This window comes from Indicator indicator, chromosome 1 (assembly GCF_027791375.1).
Source record: "Indicator indicator isolate 239-I01 chromosome 1, UM_Iind_1.1, whole genome shotgun sequence".
In the NCBI taxonomy this organism is placed as follows: Eukaryota; Metazoa; Chordata; class Aves; order Piciformes; family Indicatoridae; genus Indicator; species Indicator indicator.
In genome coordinates, this window is record NC_072010.1 from 65,055,717 (window position 1) to 65,075,096 (window position 19,380).

At 42.6% G+C, this 19,380-nt stretch overlaps 1 protein-coding gene across 1 annotated transcript in view; it reads right to left on the reverse strand.

Moving 5' to 3' along the window:
• The window catches only part of TUBGCP3 (tubulin gamma complex associated protein 3), a 51,379-nt gene extending 41,558 nt beyond the window's left edge, over window positions 1-9,821 (reverse strand). The window contains exon 1 of the mRNA XM_054382847.1: window positions 9,746-9,821. Coding sequence (XP_054238822.1) covers window positions 9,746-9,821 — 76 coding nt within the window. The remainder of the gene's footprint in view (window positions 1-9,745) is intronic.
• Window positions 9,822-19,380: the final 9,559 nt, after the last annotated feature.

Below are 19,380 nucleotides of genomic sequence, written 5' to 3' on the forward strand. Positions count from 1 at the left end.
AATGTTTCATATCAGTGTTTCAAAAAGATTTAAGTGCTATGTTTCCTCTCTTTTGCTCCCTGTGGTCTTAAGCATTTAGATTAAATTCAAATGAACTAAGATCCACACAATGAAAAATCAAGTGGGTTTACTGTCTTTAGTTACCTGATGAGATAATTACAAAATCCAGCAAAGATGTGTATGGAATCTCTAGGGACAAACTGGAATTTAATTTTTCCAGAACTGACTCAGAAAGACCTTGTCACAAGTTTGGGTGGGGTTTTTTTTGGACATAAATCTTTAAAATTTAAACATTAGTCCTCAGTTAGGAAAAAAAACCACAGCAGATACATTATTAATAGTAAGCAGCAGTATTTTTATTTTTTTTATAACCATCTATAAAAACACCAACCACAGCATACATAAAATGACAGAAACACAGTATAGTCCTTTCAGTACTGCCATAACAAGATATCTGAGAATGATCTCCAGGTGAAAGACTAGAATTCCATCCAAAAAAATCTGATTATTAAACCTGTTTTACACTACTAATAATATGCAGCAGTTATCTGCTCTTTAAACACATGGATTTATACTGGCATCTGAATAGCATTGTAACAAGACTGTTTTTATATTAAATTTTCTTCAGATTTTCATGTTTTATTCATATAGAAGAGAAGCTGGACTTCATAAGGAAAAGTCCCCACTGCAGGAATTTCTTCAGCAGATTATTTCCTAAGAGTCTGTAAAATAAATTCACTACCTGAAGAGATTAAACAACTTAATATGGATATCTGTCAGTAAAATAAAGATTCACATAGTCTGTAACTAATAGACACATTTAATTGCTCCCTGTCTCAAAGAACAATCATTGTAACAGCAGATGGGCATAAAATACACAGCTAGCTATCTGTGTATGTGTACATCCTTCTTCATTTAAAAGTATTAGGTAACAGCAAGCTCAACATCATCTGATGCATGGTATTGATGCAGCTGTTTGTAGGGTGAAGGGGAGGAGGAAAGGGAAATAACTTATCACAACCTTTTTTTCCAGAGGTCTGATCAGAGCAGTGAATGTAGAGAGCAAGAGAGACTTCCCTTCAGACTACAGCCCTTAAGTAATGTACACATACACATACAATTAATGATACTGGTGAGCAGTCATATAGCTAGACAAAGAAATAGCACTTGTGAATCACTTAAAAAAAATTTCTAAACCCTCCCCTTTGAGAAGAACAACACACTAGTAATTCAAAGATCTATACTCCACCCAGCCATTCAAACTTTTCTACAAATAATGCAGTATTAAAACTGAGCTACTTCAACAGGCAGATAACAGCATTTTAAAGCTGTAGAAAATACGAGAGTAGCACACTTGTATAAACTGCCACACAAGGAAAAAATGTAGGAGCAATGCACAGGAATAACATAGTTGTGAAGAAAGTAAGGTTAAGTAGGACAAAGGATAAATTTTAAAGGAAAAGTTCAAGAAATGGAGAAAAATGGCCAGTACACTTTTGAGAAGCCAGTATTTCATAGGAAGTGCTGAAATTCAGCAATTTTAATTTTTTTTTCCAAAAAAGAAGCTTTGCACATTAGCCATACATATAGGAAGTGAACAGATAATCACTTTTCATTCTTACACAGTTCTTCCAGCACCATTGGCTATAGGTCTATTGAAGTTTCCAGACACTGCAAAAAAATTCAAGTCCTGAAAACCTAAATAGTAATTGAAACTGTTTCCAAACATTAACGTCTGTGATTTTGAGAAACCTTGTTTCCTGGAAAAAACATATTTGGCTATTTTAATTTGTCAGTGTAATTTCTAAACTACAGGACAATTCTAAAGAAAGCTTATCATAATCAAACAGTAATCACTTTCTTTCTTGAAAGACTTCAGAGATTATTGCCTGCCCAGAGACACTGTGGAGTTTCCTCTACAGATCTTCAAAACACACCTGGACCCACATGACCTGCCCTAAGTGATCCTGCTTTGCAGGGGGTGGTGAACTCAATCATATCTGGAGGTCCCATCCAACCCCAACCATTCTTTGATTAGCAAACTGTCTCCACTATCTCTTCTTTCTGCCAACTGTCCATCATCCTACACAACAGTTTTGCTTAAGGGCAGATGGAAAATTATTCTAAAACAATTACACTCTCAACTGCATTCAGCGCTCTAGGGATGGCACTGTCTGGCTAACTACTGCGCAAACTATTCAGATACAGTTGCTGCCATCTAACACATGCTGAAGGAAAAGCAGGTTTTTTTTTTCTTGTAACAAAGTGTTTGCTAAACAGCTAATGTGCCACTTACAGAATCACAGAATTAACCAGGTTGGAAGAGACCTTCAAGATCATCAAGTCCAACCTACCACCCAACACCATCTAATCAACTAAACCATGGCACTAAGTTCCTCATTCAGTCTTATTTTAAACACTTCCAGGGACGGTGATTCCACCACCTCCCTAGGCAGAACATTTCAATGGCCAATCACTCTTTCTGTGAAGAATTTCTTCCTAACATCCAGCCTAAACCTCCCCTGGCACACCTTGAGACTGTGTCCTCTCATTCTGTCACTGGTTGCCTGGGAGGAGAGACCAACCCCCACCTGGCTACAGCCTCTCTTCAGGTAGTTATAGACAGCAATGAGGTCACCCCTGAGCCTCCTCCTCTCCAGGCTAAGCAACCCCAGCCTCTCCTCATAAAGGCTTGTGCTCCAGACCCCTCACCAGCTTTGTTGCCCTTCTCTGGACACATTCAAGTATCTCAACATCTCTCTTGAACTGAGGAGCCCAGAACTGGACACAGTACTCAAGGTGTGGCCTAACCAGAGCTAAGTACAGGGCAGAATGACTTCCCTGCTCCTGCCGGCCACACTGCTCCTCATACAGGCCAGGATGCCATTGGCCTTCTTGGCCACCTGGGCACACTGCTGGCTCATGTTCAGCCTACTGTCAACCAGGACCCCCAGGTCCCTTTCTGCCTGGCTGCTCTCCAGGCACTCTGTCCCCAGCCTGTAGTGCTGCTTGGGGTTGTTGTGGCCAATGTGTAGACCCTGGCACTTAGATGTGGTAAATCTCATGCCATTGGACTCTGCCAGCCTGTCAAGGTCCCTCTGCAGAGCCACCCTACCCTCTAACAGATCAACACCTGCCCCCAGCTGGCAGTGGCACCATTCACTACCACTCTCTGGGCTCAGCCCTCCAGCCAGTTCTTAGCACAGAGTGCACCTGTCCAAGCCATGAGCTGACAGCTTTGCCAGGAGCTTCTTGTGGCAGACGGTGTCAAAGGCCTTGTTGAAGTCCAGGTAGACTACATCCACAGCCTGCTCTGCATTCACCAGGTGGTAACCTGGTCATAGAAGGAGGTCAGGTTGGTCAGGCAGGACCTGGCTCTCCTGAATCCATGCTGGCTGGGCCTGATCCCTTGGCCATCCTGCAGGTTCTGTGTGTTTGCACTCAGGATGACCTGTTCCATAGTCTTGCCTGGCACTGAGGTCAGGCTGACAGGTCTCTAATTTCCCGGTTCCTCCTTCAGGCCCACACTGGCCAGCTTCCAGTCATCACGGACCTCTCCAGTGAGCCAGGACTGCTGATAAATGATGGAGAGTGGCTTGGCCAGCTCATCTGCCAGCTCTCTCAGCACCCTAGGATGGATCCCATCTGGTCCCATGGACTTGTGAGGATCCAAGTGGCTCAACAGGTCCCTTACTGCTTCCTCCTGGATTACAGGGGCACTATACTGCTCCCTGGCTCCATCTGCCAGTTCAGGAGGCCAGCTGTCCTGAAGACAACCTGTCCCACTATTGAAGATTGAGGCAAAGAAGGGGTTAAGTACCTCTGCCTTTTCCTCATCTTTTGTTACTATATTCCCCTCTGCACCCAATAAGGAGTAGAGGTTGTCCTTGCCTCTCCTTTTGCCATTAATATATTTATGGAAATATTTTTTATTGTCCTTTAGGGCAGTGGCCAGTCTAAGTTCTAAATGGGCTTTTGCCTCTCTAATTTTTTTCCTACATGACCTAGCAACATCCTTAAACAGTTCATGGGTTACCTCCCCTTTTTTTCCAAAGGTGATACACCCTCTTTTTTTCCTTAATTCATTCAGAAGCTCATTGTCCATCCAGGCCAGCCCTCTTCCAGCGGCTCCTCTTCTGGCACATTGGACAGCCTGTTTCTGCACCTTCAAGATTTCTTTCTTGAAGTAGGTCCAGCCCTCCTGGACCCCTTTGTTTTTAAGGGCTGTTTCCCAAGGTACCTTCCGACTTAGTTCCTTAAGTAATCTGAAGTCCACCCTACGGAAGTCCAGAGTGGAGGTTTTGTTGATGCCCCTCTTAGTTTGACTGCATATTGAAAATTCAATTATCTCATGGTCACTGCACACCAGGCAGCCTCCAACCACCACATCTCCCACCAGCCCTTCTCTATTTGTAAAAAGAAGGTCAAGCAAAGCCTTACCCCTGGTAGGCTCACACAGCAGCTGTGGTAAGAAGCTATCTTCCAAACACTCCAAGAACCTTCTAGACTGCCTCCTCTCTGCTAAGTTCTCAGCAGATGTCTGGGAGGTTAAAATCACCCATAAGAACAAGGTCTGGTGATCTTGAGACAGCCTCTAGCTGCTTATAGAATAATTCATCGACCTCTTCATCCTGGTTGGGTGGTCTGTAACAAACTCCCACCAGGATGTCAGCCCTGTTGGCCTTCCCTCCAATTCTCACCCACAGGCACTCAACCTGATCATCCCTAATCAATGGTGTCTAGAGCCTCCCTAAAGTACAGGGCCACTCCTCCACCCCTTCTCCCTTGCCTGTCTCTCCTGAAGAGCCTGTAGCCATCAATTACTGCACTCCAGTGATGTGAGTCATTCCAGGAAGTTTCTGTGATGGCAACTACATCATAGTTTTCCTGCTGTACCAAGGCTTCCAGCTCATCTTGTTTGTTACCCATGCTGCGTGCATTAGTGTACATGCAGTTCAGTTGGGCTGCTGGTTTCACCCCAAATCCCGCTTACCATTCTCAGACTCCTGTCTGGAGAGATGGGTTTCAACCCCTTCTCCCTTCAAATCTAGTTTAAAGCCCTGTCGATGAGCCATGCCAACTCCCTTCCTAAAACCCCCTTCCCCCGTGGAATAGGCTATTCTCACATGCGAGGATCTTTCTCCCGCTTTGTGACAGATGTACTCCATCTCCATCTGTTGCTAGTGGACCTGGTACCATAGAAAGTTCCCCAAGATCAAAAACCCCAAGATTCTGTTGGCGGTACCAGCCTCTGAGCCACTTATTAATCATAACAGTTTTCCTGTTCCTTTCAGTATTCCTTCTTGCAACTAAGGTTATTGATGAAAAAACTACCTGTGCCCCTGATCCTTCAACCAGTTTTCCAGTGCCTCGAAGTCCCTTATGGTTACTTTTGCAAAACTAAGCCTGAAAGACGTAGAACTTGAGAACCTTCTCACATATACCACAAGCAGGTAACTGTGTTTGTCAACATAGTAAAGCTGCTGTATCTTCACTCTTTTATCAGTAGTTCTGTATTAGTATAAACTGTTAACTATGACACCATACACCATTACTGTTAAATTGAAATACTAGTCTAGAATGCTGTTAGTGTTATTATTTTGGTTTTTAAGAGAAATACCAAAATTTCTCTTAAATTTTGCTTACATGTAATGTAAGCAAAACCACTTGTGTAGAAAACATGATATTTGAGAAGTGTCATGTTAAGCCCCTGCCTAGTTACGAAGTATTACTGAAAAAAAAGAAAATTGCACTAGACTTCTCTCAACTATCTTAAACGTCTCCATTGTGAATTTCTTTCTTTCAGAAGAAAAATAAAATTAAAAACCAGATTATAAAATGTTCTGCTTGTGCAAGTTTCTCAGGCATTTTAAGTTTATTGTTAAGTAACTAACCATCCTCACAGTGTCCACACTCATACAGAGGAAAACAACAAACCAACAACAAACCCACTAAATAAAACTCAAGTTATGCACATTCCTACGTGTTTTATTATGTTTTATGAAAAATTCTGAAGCACAGCACAGGACAATTATTACTTAGTTCTGATAATACTGCTGGCTCTTGTATTGCCATTGTATTGAGGAATGTTTCACTGGACTATCAGCAACTCAATCACAGAATCTTCTCAGATCTTTTCTTCACTGTGAGTTTTTACCTAACTTGACAACTTCAATTTGCTTCTGTTATTAGCAGATGTAAAAAACTCTCAATACCACCTTTTGAATTAACTCCATGCTTTCACCTCCCCCCCATGAAACTGTAACATTTAATCCAATAGTTCAAAGCTTTTAAAAAAAAAAAGTAAACAGCAATAACAAAACCATCACTGACATTACAGAAATTAAATTAAGGCCACAGCACAGACTTCAGGTAGCAAACTGCTCTCTGAAGGCTGAAATACTACTTTTGAGAACATGTGCATCTCCAGAAGTACTTTGGCACACAAAAACTTTTTTTAGGATTCAAAGCCAAACAGACATAGTTTGAATATTTACAGCAATACCACTTGATTCCATTGCAGGCACTAAGAGTTCTTAAAACTGACAAGCTTGTACAGTAGTCTACAAAGTATCTAATATTATCCAAAATATAGCTAAGAACAAGCAGCTTTTTGTCAGAACAATTAAACTCTCTGTTTAGAGAGGCATGCAACTCTGTATAACTGCTGAGGTCCACAAGTAAGAGAAAAGCTCACAGAAATTACTGCACAGGCAGTCAGGCTATCTGCAAGATCGGGTACTGGTGTAAAAGTGAGGTGGACAGCATGGATAAACACAAAGATTGTTAAGATAAAACTAGTACACCAGTTCTTAGACACTGAGGACAGGAGGTAGAAAAAAGTCAGCAATGGCTTCAACTGTAGAGATTCCCAAATAACTGCAGGTAACTGCGCACACAACACCATAGGAAAGTAGCTTTAAGCCCTCACTTGAGAGCTGGCGAAAGCACAGGACCAGAGCATTCAGCCCTTACTGTTAAAGAGAAAAAGTTGAGGCAGACTTTTAAATTTTTATTTTATTTTAAATAGAGTTCTTCTACATAACTCAGCAGACCTTGTAAGGGATTTCTCAAAGGCAGAACTGTCTGGAAAAGAAAAAAGAAACACCACTACAAAACCCCCACCATAACTAGGCCTATGCAGCTGACTGGTTTTGGAAACAAAGCCATCCACTTTGTGGATGGTCTCCAAAGGGGAAAAGAGAGAGGATAGCTCCTCCACTGGGAGCCTCTACAGTCACATTCCATCACAGCACAAATTCATTTCAACATAAATCTTTAACAAGTGGGGAAGATGAAGGTCTTCTAAGGCCATCATAAGCAGAAGCAAAAGAATTTCTGATAGAGCTTTTTGTCTGCTGGGTTTATGGAGGACTTCAGAAATGGGATTTCAGAATGTAGACATAGATGCAGAGCAACACCACTCATCCCACACTAGCTGTAAGTGCACTTTATGATACAGACATTATATAAATGGAATACTTCAGCTCCCTCTGAAGCCAGTTTCCTCATAAACATAATAAAACACAAATGCTGAAAAGGAACATAATCAAGCAGAACAAACATTCAAAAATGCAAACCCTGGGAACATACAGGCAAGAAGAACCTATAGTGGTGTAATATGTAGATTTTGATCAGCTACAAGGAATTTCACTGGATCAGGTTGCTCAAAGTCCCATCCAACCTAGCCAGAACACTTCAGGGAGAGGGCATCCACAACTTTTCTAGGCAACCCATTCCAGCATCTTCCTTATGTCCAATGTAAAACTAACCTCTTTTAATTTAAAACCACAGCCCCTTGTCTTGCCACTTCAAGCCTTGCTAAAATTTTTAGTCTGTCATTATTATTAACCCTCTTTAAGTACTGAAAGGATGCAGTGATGTCTCCCTGGAGCCTTATTCTCCGAGCTAAAGAATTCCAACTCTCTCAGTACATATTCATAGGAGAGGCGTTCCAGTCCTATGATCATTGTCATGGTACTCCTCTGGACCTGCCCCAAGATATCACTATCTTTCTTGTACTGTGGACACTCCATATAGGATCTCACCAAAGCAGAGTAAAGGGGAAGAACCAATTCCCTTGCCCTCCTGGTCAGATTTCTTTTTATGGACTTCAGGATACAGTTGGCTTTCTGAGCAGCAAGAGTACACAGACAGCACACGTCCAGCTTTTCACCCCCCAGTACCACCCCATCCTTCTCCCCAGGGCTGCTCTCAATCCCCAGTCTGTATTGATACTGGGGATTGCACCAATCCAGGTGCAGGACCTTGCAGTTTGCCCTGCTGAACTTCATGAGGTTGGCATGAGCTCACTCCTCAGGCCATTTAAGGTCCTTTTGGATGGCACCTCTCCCCTCATGCAGATCAGGCTGCACTGATTAGCTTGATGTCACCCGCAAAGCTGCTGAGAATGTACTCCATCCCACTGTCCATGTCATTAATGAAGATACAGAGCAGCATCAGTTCCAGTAGATTACTGAGAGACACCACTTGTTACTGATCTCCATTTTGACACTGAGACATTGACTGCAATTCTCTGGATGTGGGCATCCAGCCAGTTCCTTATCCATGGAGTAATTCATCCATCAAATGCATACCTCTCCAATTTAGACACAAGAATGGTGGGTGAGATTATGAGGTGCTGCCTCCAATAGACGGAAACAAAGTTTGTGAAAGAGAGAGAGAACAAATATATGTGCAGCTTGTCATTCGTTTTCTAGACTTCTAAGTTAGCAGTAATTCACATGCAGGCCATGTTTTCATCAGTGTAAACCCAACTGTTTACAACAGAACAATACTCAGAATTATTAGTTACTATCATGAAAACACCTAAATATAACCAGGACTGACTTGTCAGAAGAGAGTGAGGTGGAAGAAGAACACATGAAACATTTACAGTGACTACTAAGAAGTAAGAAAGCTATTTTTCATATAAGAAAATAGGTATGCGAATACCTATAGTGGGAATGCCTCATGAGCAATGCTTATAAACAGAGAAACTTTAAAAGGAGACGTAGCACATCCATCTCTTCCTTTCCATCCCCCAACTGCTTACTAAAAACAGTCTTTGCCTTGACTGCAACAAATAGAAACTTATGTAAACAGGCAAGAGATTCCTCCCCTTGCTGGAGGATCACAGCAACATTAAGATGCAGAGGACCTGTAGAGGACCTAGCAGATGTCAGTGGCTCGACTGGATCAGATACCGGGGAAAGATAGAGATTCCTGAGCGTGTACACGAGCTACCTTTTGCCCCGAACACCCCTGGGAAGGTGCCCCGCTCCCCACATGCCGGGAGCACGGTTATCAGCCGGCGAGGCTGTCCGGGGGCGGAGTATGACAGGAGCAAGCCGCAAGCCTTTCTGCCGCCGCAGGGCTCCCCGGCTGCCCGCAGCGCTGGCTCAACCGGACCGCTGTCATGCCCGGCCGGCAGCAAAGCAGCCCGGAGGGCCAGGATGAATCGCCCAGGCTGCAAACCGCCTCGTCTCAAGTCCCATCGGGCCGGGGCGGGCGGAAACACAATCCCCGGCAAGGGGGCGAAGGGGACGCCCTTGGCAGCCGATCCGGTGGGGTCGGCACTTCTCCACTGGCGCCCCTCCTCCCCAGCAACCCCTCGCCCCACTGAGACAGCCTCCCCTGGGGTGGCGCGCCCTCCTCGCCCCTTCTGCCCGACACCACACAACCCCCTCCACCTGCGAGATCCAATTGCTGTCGGTGGGGGGAAATGGCGGGAGAAAGCCTTTACCTTCGCTTTTGCCCAGGATGCGGCAGCAGAGGTTCTGTAGCAAAACGTTGGGTGATTTTTGGTCCGGGGTCGCCATCGCCGCCAAAAAGGCAGGGATGGTGTTGGCGGGGAGCAAGCGGCGGAGCCAGAGACACAGCGAGATGACAGAGGAAGGGAAGGGAAGAGAGGAAGCACGCCCCACTCAGGAGCTCAATGACCTGGCGACACCTCCCGCCCCAACCGTTACCGCCGCGCGCCGCCTAAGGCGCCATTTTAACAGAACCCGCCGAAAGCCGCAGCGGCGGCAGCTTAGCACCCACAATGCCCCTGTGCGCGGGGCAGCATCGGAGCGCGCCGCGATGAACACCCTCCGCCGCGCCGCCGCTCCCGCGCAGAGGTTCCGCCTTAGGCACCGCCACCCTGCCGCTCTGCCGCTTGTCGGGCGTGGCACACCCCGCGTTGGCCCACGTCCAGAGGGAATGCGCCGGTGACCAGGCTTCCGCCACAGCTGCGAGGCGTGCAATGCATGTCAGCCCTGGCCACGAATGTACCCCAAATTTCCCGAAATTGAAATAGATAATTTCCATTCTGCATTTTTCCATTTAAAAAAAAAAAAAAACCCACACACCAAAAAACCAAAACCACTTTCTCAGTTATCCCTCAAAGACAGGGGGACTCTTTCCTCCTCACAGAAGAACAAGTGAAATGCAGCTGTGGTATGGCTGCACTGGTTGTAACTGACTGCCTTGGGGAGTCACAGAATCAATAAGGTTGGAAAAGACCTCAAGGATCATCAAAGTCCAACCTATCACCAAGACCTCATGACTACTAAACCATGTCACCAAGTGCCACATCCAATCCCCTCTTGAACACCTCCAGGGATGGTGACGCCGCAACCTCCCTGGGCAGCGCATTCCAACGTCTAACAACTCTCTCTGTGAAGAACTTTCTCCTCACCTCAAGCCTAAACATCCCCTGGCGCAGCTTGAGACTGTGTCCTCTTGTTCTGCTGTTGGTTCCCTGGGAGAAGAGACCAAACCCCTCCTGGCTACAACCTCCCCTCAGGTAGTTGTAGACAGCAATGAGGTCACCCCTGAGCCTCCTCTTCTCCAGGCTAAACAACCCCAGCTCCCTCAGCCTCTCCTCGTAGGGCTTGTGCTCAAGGCCTCTCCCCAGCCTCGTTGCCCTTCTCTGGACACGTTCAAGTATCTCAATGTCCTTCTTAAATTGAGGAGCCCAGAACTGGACACAGTACTCAAGGTGTGGCCTAACCAGTGCTGTGTACAGGGGTACAATGCCTTCCCTGCTCCTGCCGGCCACACTATTCCTGATGCAGGCCAGGATGCCATTGGCCTTCTTGGCCACCTGGGCACACTGCTGGCTCATGTTCAGGCGGCTGTCAACCAGTACCCCCAGGTCCCTTTCTGCCTGGCTGCTCTCCAGCCACTCTAACCCCAGCCTGTAGCTCTGCATGGGGTTGTTGTGGCCAAAGTGCAGCACCCAGCACTTAGACTTGTTGAATGCCATCATGCTGGACTCTGCCCATCTGTCCAGCCTGACAAGGTCTCTCTGCAGAGCCCTCCTACCCTCTAACTGATCAACACCTGCTCCCAGCTTGGTGTCATCTGCAAATTTACTGATGATGGACTCAATCCCCTCATCCAGGCCATCAATAAAGATATTGAACAGAATGGGGCCCAGAACTGATCCCTGGGGGACACCACTAGTGACTGGCCTCCAGCTGGCAGTGGCACCATTCACCACCACTCTCTGGGCTTGGCCCTCTAGCCAGCTGCTAACCCAGCACAGAGTGTTCCTGTCCAAGTCACGGGCTCTTAGCTTGGCCAGGAGTTTGCTGTGGGGAACAGTGTCAAAGGCATGTTGGTAACTTTTCTACACAAAGTAGTTAGAAATCACTGTGGATCTGGAATAATGTGAAGATCCTCAATCTGTATCTTCCCTGCACTGCTGAGCTTCAGGGCTGAGCAGCAGCGGTCTCCTGCAGAGGATTCAGCCTCTGGCTGGCTGACAGAGTGAGGCATGGGGGCAGCACGCTTGTGGCTGGCCTGTGGTGACCTGCTTCTCAGGCGTGTCACCCTCTAACACAGTCACCAACTTTCCCCAGATATCTGTCTTCCATTTCATTTACTCAGTATATTCATTGTCCTTCCCAAAATACGTAATTAAGGAGTAACTGTTCTCCCTGTTCTGCTGGAGCTCTTTCTAACCCACCTAAGAGGTGTTTTGAAACAATGTAGCAGCTAGGTGGGCCTAGCGCACTACTGCTTGTAGACAAATTCATGATGTGCAACACACTTCTTTCTGGCAGCTGTTGTTTGCTTCATTGTCTCTGCATGGTCAGGATTTTGTGTATATGCATTCACAGAATAGTCAGGCTAGGAAGGGACCTCAAAGACCATGCAGTTCCAACCACCCTGCCATGGGCAAGGACGCCTAACAGTAGATCAGGCTGCTCAGAGCCCCATCCAGCCTGGCCTTGAAAACCTCCAGGTTTCTACCAACTCCCTGGGCTTCCACCAGCTCCCTGGGCAACAGCACCTCCACTGACACATATAGGCCTTTCATTATGAGGACATTATAGATGTAAACAATGCCACATTACTGATAGAAGCTAATCATGATGGCAAGCCAAAAACTGAAGGTCATTGAGGGTGTGTGGGGTTTTGTTATTTGGAATATTGTAGCAGAACCATTATAGTCTCACCACTCACATTATATACTCAAATCTTAGTGATGTTTTCTTTAGTCTCTTTTGAAAATTAAGGTAGAACTTCAAATTAATAAAGTTATCAAAATTTTATCTTGTGTGAATAAGTGGAGGTTGGAAGCTGCAACTTTAAGAATTCTGAAAGACCTAAAAGATGGTCTGACTTCTTTTATACCAAGCAGCAGAAGAATCTGTTGCATTCTTCACCAGAAGCAAGCACAGTCATTGTCCTATAAAGAGCTGTTGGTGGTCACTTCAGATGGGAAAGGTCTTAATCTATCAAGTAGCAAATATTGTTGCTCACATGGGAAAAACAAACAAACAAGCAAACAAACAAAAAAACCTTTGGCAATAATATGAGTAAGTGGTTTTCCTTTACAAAATCTTTATATTCCAAAGGAATTCAGTCACTCACAAATATCCTGTTACTGTGGATATTACTAATTCTTTCTGGTCATGCTGGCTATTTTACCTATCAGAGTTTTGTCACCATGCTGAAACCAGAATACACTGTGTAGCAGCACAAAAAGAACATGCCACTAAAATGGGCTCACTCATATGTGCCTGCAAGCAATTGATCTAAGCTTTTCAACATCAGCAAAACCACATCCGACATTATGCTTCTGAAGTACTGCTATAGCCAACCATTACGTTACATTACTGGGGATATATCATTTGATTTCTAGCCTATTTTCCTAAGGAAATGAGGTTTATGCTGTTATCCTGTGTGTCAGTTTCACCTGAAGGTTATTGAATCTCTTCACCAATTTTAAACAAATTTTGTAGAGGGATTGAATTCTTAAAGATATTAACTTAATAAAAATTGTATGGAATTGAGTGGCCAGGAGTCCAGGTTAGCAAGCCAAATGATTGGTAGGTACACCCTGGACAGCTATGTATATACACCTTGCTCTGGAACAACTACATTATTGGTTACCTCTTGCCCAGCCTGGCAAGAGATGATGTAGGAACTGAAGGTATAACAGACAGAGAACTCTTGAAATAATGTGGAAAGTAGTCAGGAAGAGGCAGGAGAGATGTAAATTGATGGAAAATAGAGGAAACTAAGCTTAATTAGTTCTGCTGCTCACAGAACTCCTTGCTTTTTTCTTAATGAAAAGAAAAATCCTATAATCTTGTCTAAGAAATGGTAATTCTGATAAGGCGGGTTGCTAGCATATGCTGGTTATTGTGGCTCTACCAACTGCAGTACAACTATGATCACATTAATCAGGTTAAGATAGCCACATTTCCATTTTCTAAGATCCTGTAGTATCTTAATCATGTTACATACATGGTGCTACAGTAAAGAAATCACATCTAAATTCTTCTACCATGAAGTTTTGCAAGACTGCCTCAATTTTGTGAAAATCCCTCAAAATGCTGTCAAAATATTTTTGGAAGTTAAAGCCACATTGTGACAACTATTTAATTTTAAAAACCAGAGCAATAATTTTGGAAAGGATCCTAGAGAATGAAGCTCTGTACCAAAGCTAAGTTAATATTTCTAAACATATGTTTCATCTTGTATACAACATCAGCTTTTCAGTAGGAGTTTTGACTGTATATCTGGCTTGAATACTTTAGAGTAAAGGCTTTTGACCTTTTGCAGCCCTAGAAAAAGGAGGGAGTGGTAAACTATCAAGATACTGAATACAAAAATTATATGTACCAAGTCAATCAAAAATGATGCACTAATGTATTTGTAAGGAGATTATTTCTATAAATGTGATAGTATCACTAGGCAAAAGTAATTCATTAAATATAGCATAAGTCAATAACAAAGTTCTACAAATCATTGCAGTAGTGGACAAGGAGGAATGGCAATGTAATTGGTGGTTTTGGCTATTTGTGTGTGTGCATGTGTTGTTTTAGCTAATTTCACTGTAAAGCAAGAAGATCAGAGATTTTTAATTTTTATAAAATGTGTACTAACCTTACATTGTTTACTTATTTCCCCAGGTACATATTTCTCATGCCAATAGAAACCCTCATATCTGTGTGAGCTGAAAGCCTGAGGGTTAGTATTTGGGGTTTTACTTACATCCCAGGGAAGAAGAGGCAGCAACCAGTTGGCAAAAGAGGAACCAAGTCTTTTCACGCTTTTGTTTTAAATGCCAAAAATATTCATAAACCGATAAGCCAATGTCATCTTGTGATTGCTGTATTACGCAGTTTTCTGACAGTGTACTCTTTAAGGGGTCAGTCTGAAGATTTCACCCTGTAATGGTTTTTAAAGTGTTTATTGATTGTTCTGTTTTCCTCTCAGTGGAGAGTTTTTCTGATGGTCTTTTTTATTTTCCACCGAACTACTCAGAAAAAAAAAAAAAAAAAGATGAAGCCTGCTATATCTCTAGTGGTGTTAAATGTATAGCCTAAACAATTTTTAAAATAGAGAGAAACATTTTCATTTTCTTTCATGCAGGTTTATTTTGAGTATAGCTATTAGTCACTTTGTAACAGTATGTACCATACTTCCAGACAAAAGTGACTGTCAAGGTAACAATCTCTCTTGCAGAATACATCTTGAGCTTCATCTTCATATAAATATTGAAAGAAAAATTGCTGTTCACTTTTGTGAACCATTCATATTTGTGAAGATGATCATCCATCTCCTAAAGTCCACTTGATAACAGTCTAAGTTTTTTTTCCATTACAGTTCTTGAATATTACTGACTTTATTCACAGCATTAGGAGGAGTCTTTGCATATTACAATATATTTATAAAGAAACACATAAACAAACTCCAATCTATAGCCTTCTTAGGAGAATAAGAACATTTCCTAGTGTTCCTGCCTGCCACATTGTAGCCTGATGATTAATATCCCCTGTACCCAAATTTGTGAATACAATATTGTTCTCTACTTCCTCCATTAAACTAGTGAATCCTTTTGCTGTGCCAAGTTAAAAAGCTGCCATATTCTATTAAGAAGTGCAATAAATCTGTTTCACAAAGTAATTATTAAGGTCAGAATTTACAAAGGGATGTAGGAATGCATGACCCCATGGCCGTCAGAAAATTGGTGGGGTTTAGACTTGTAAATGCCTCTGTGTATCCAAGTCTCCATTACATGCTCCCAAATACACAGATTAGAGGATACTATAGAATTTCAAAGTACAGTTTATTATTACCACTGTTGAACTGGTAGCAATAGAGAGACTAGAGACAAGAAATGCAGACAGGAATGTGCTGTGTTGAAATTCACCACCACCATTAACTTTACGAGACTAGCTCAGTTTGGAAGCAAATGGAGCTGTATTTGCAAACCAAACTACAATCTACAATGAAATGCAATTAATATATACAAATATAGAGTATTTACAATATTTATGGGTATTTACAATTAATAAAACAGCACAAGGACCCCTTTCCCTGGCCAAAAGACCAGGGAGAGCTGCTTCCCTGCCTCACCCCCATGCACAAAGAAGGGATGAGAGAAAAGCAGAGAACATTAATACCAGTCGAAACAGTGCAGTCAAGGTCAGCAAAGCCTGTTAGTATCTACCCAGTGAAGAAGCAAGACAAGAAGAACAGAACAGGACAGGAGATGGTTTTGGGATCCAAATCTTATGGGAGATATCCCTCCAATGGAACTGTTTAGAATAATCATTATTTTCCTTTTTACACCCAATAGCGATTTATTTACATTTTTACTACTTTCTGCTCGAAATCTGTGAAAAATTTTAAAGGCATAGCCTAAACTACCATGTGGAGTTACAAAGAATTGACAGTTCTTAGGTGTATGATCTAGCAGGAGAATCATATTTGGTTCTGAACTGCAGAAACATTCTTTTGTCCTGTGTCAGTGTAGTTTTTCTATAGGTAATTTCTACCATGTTATTTTCTTCAAAGATTTCTTGAATGTAATAGCTGGTGGGTTGGAAACTGATCTCAACACTTCCTCTCTCCTGAAAATCTGTAGCAGTTAAAAGCATATTCTAGGAGAGTCAGGCTCCCAGAAACAGACATAAATACATGAGCGATACAATCAGATAGTAACTGGAGCCTTTGAGAATGAGGTTTGTTGACTCTATTTCTCAGGTTTCGTCTGTATGATTAGAACAGCTCTTAACCAAGAGCCTACGTAGACATATCCTGTGTTTCCATTTATAGCAGCAGTCAGATAACACCTTCCATCTCAAGATGTCAATCGCTGCAAAAACATTTTTAGTATTCTCTGAGGCAGAAAAGGGTTAGCATTCCCATTTTATACAGAACAAAATATGGAAATGTGAACAGGCACAGATTAAACATTTTGTCCAAGGTTATAAAGAAAATATCTATCCCGCCCAGGAATATCACCCATATATACTCTTTTTCTTATGCTCTAACCAGAGAACCATGTTTCCTTCCTACTTAGAATGCTTTCAGTGTTTTTAAATATTGCAATTATTCTTTGACTGCTTTCTGTTTAGAGACAGGGATATGTACTTGGCAGATCTCTGGAAGGCACACCAGCAACATACATTTGTTATGAACAGATTGTTCAGGTTTCCTAAACCTGAAGAGAAAAAAAAAGTCATTATTATCTTCTAATGCTGAAAGCATTTTACAAGTCAGAAACCCCTTTTATTATCCTCAGCATAAGAAAAAAAACCTGAACACTATGTTCCTAATAATTCTAAAAGAATAGTTTTTCTCCTGTTGATTGGAATTCACTGGATTATTATTACACTGGATTATTATTGCTTTATGAGAGAGTTCATAATAACAGTGGCATAAGCTTTGTATAAATGTCTTCTAATTATCTTGTTTAGAAATATCTTTTCTCCAAACTGAGTTGCTGGTAATTTGAACAAAGGAGATTTGCTGAACCGAATAACAAGGACTATTGTCCCTCATTATACAGACACTGTGAAACAAGTAAATATGTGATCAAATAATCAGAAAAAACAGAGTCTAGTCCAGGATACCATGCAGGTTCATTTCATTTTCCAGTTGCTTCCTCTGCTGGACAGAAACACAGCATAAGCCAGACAGTGCTGTTTATCAGCTAAGATGGAAAGCATTGCACTGAGCAATTCCAGCACAGTCGTCTTTACTGCATGGAGAAAGAATTTCTACAACAAACCTTACATGAGCTAATACTTGATAAATCAGTGTTAGCTGGAAATCAAAAATTCTCCTGAATTGTCTAATACAATGTGAGGCCTCTAAATGCAGTTGAGGGTACCACATGCCTAGCTATGTTTGCCTGAAAGAAAGGTAGTCATGTTTATTGTGGGAGGATTTCACAGTATCTGAAGCTGTTGGGAAAAAAATGAAAGTTTGTGGCTGTGTAATTATAGACTACCCTGCATATGTGAGGCAGGAGTACTGCCACACATTCAGCCTTGGCTCAGGGTTCTCAATTTCCATTTACTGTTACTATGTAAGGCCCTATGTTATAGGGAGCTATAGCAATTCTTCAACAAAGACAATACAACACCACCACTGAGTTCATCTAGCCCACATTTATTACCTGTGTTGCACTGGTGTTGACTCTTTAAAATGTTAGGCATGTAGGAGAAGAAAACTTTTTCTTCATGATGTACCACAGTATTACATACATAGGAGGAGGTGCACCCAGGGCTTGTTCCAGTGTGGAGTTGGGAACTTGGAAGCTTATTCTTGTTAGAAGTGACTTTAGGTATTATATGTCAATGTAATCGTGACTCCAGATGACCACATATTTTCTTGCAGAATTGTGGAAAGAAGTTCTGAGGGGGCTGTGTGGAAAAAAAAATGTAATAAGAAAATTTCCTATGTTAATAAGTACTAGCTCAGCTAATATATTGTCTGAATCTGCTAATCATAATTTTTCTCTCGTTTTAATCACCTATTACATTTTAAGGACAAATGAATAATTGTTTGGAAACAGGCAAATTTGTCTAGAGAGAGCTAACATGTAGGTTTTTAAACTACAATTTTCAGCTGGAAATTACGGAAAGAGTAAATAATCAGCCAACTCTGGATTTCTGGTGTCTTCTTTAATCTACTTTACTAAAAACATGTACTGTTTGGCTTCATGATAAGAACAAGTTATCGATTGTTGGGAGAGGGCTTTCCTGATGAGCTCCCCAGATTATAGTTCTATCCAGGCTAGCTTCAGAAGATGTAACTGAACAACTGCAACCTGAGAACACAAGAGTACCAGAGCAGAGAGAAAAATGGGGCAAGTAAAACACAACACTGAGATATGACATTCAGTAAAACAAGCACAAGCATCTGAATGTAATATTCTCCTGCTGTAGGAAACAGAACTCTAAAATACATCAGAGCCTATGTCTGCACCAAAATCTTTTTACTGCTTGGCACAGCAACTTACTGCAAGCTGTGTAACAAACTGCAGCTTCTGCTTATAAGCATGAAGCAGTAAAATTTGTAATGTTAATATTAGGAAATTATGTTGTAAGGGGGATGACATAAGAACCTGACAGCAGGTTTATTTGGAATACTCAGATGAAGTTATCTGGCTGTCAGAAAGGAGCAGGACCATGTGCTTTTCCCTCAAACACTGGACATCGCTGGTGTGCGTCTTCAATAACAGAAGGAAACGGTGCTTGCATCCCAAGGTCCGAGGGGGTCGATCTTTCGTGCCTTCAAAAGATCCACATACGGAAGATCAGAAGGGCCTTGTAAGAACAGTTCGAAATTCATGCCCATTCAAGGAAAGGACGCCAGGTGGCACTGCAGAAGGCAAAGAAAACGTAGCAGTCGGTGACACACCAGTGCCTGGTCGCGCACCTGTGACGACAGCACAGGAAGCCTCCGCCAAACGCAGGGGTATTAGCCCAGTGGTACTGTCCAGCCGGTGGCCACCATCACTAACCTTGTCATTTATCTCAAGCAGCTGTTGCAGATCAGCAGAGATGAAGAGAAGAGCATGTACCACTTAGTTAATATAAGGGTCTGTATGACCCTTCTGGTGGGGAAAAGGACCTGGGG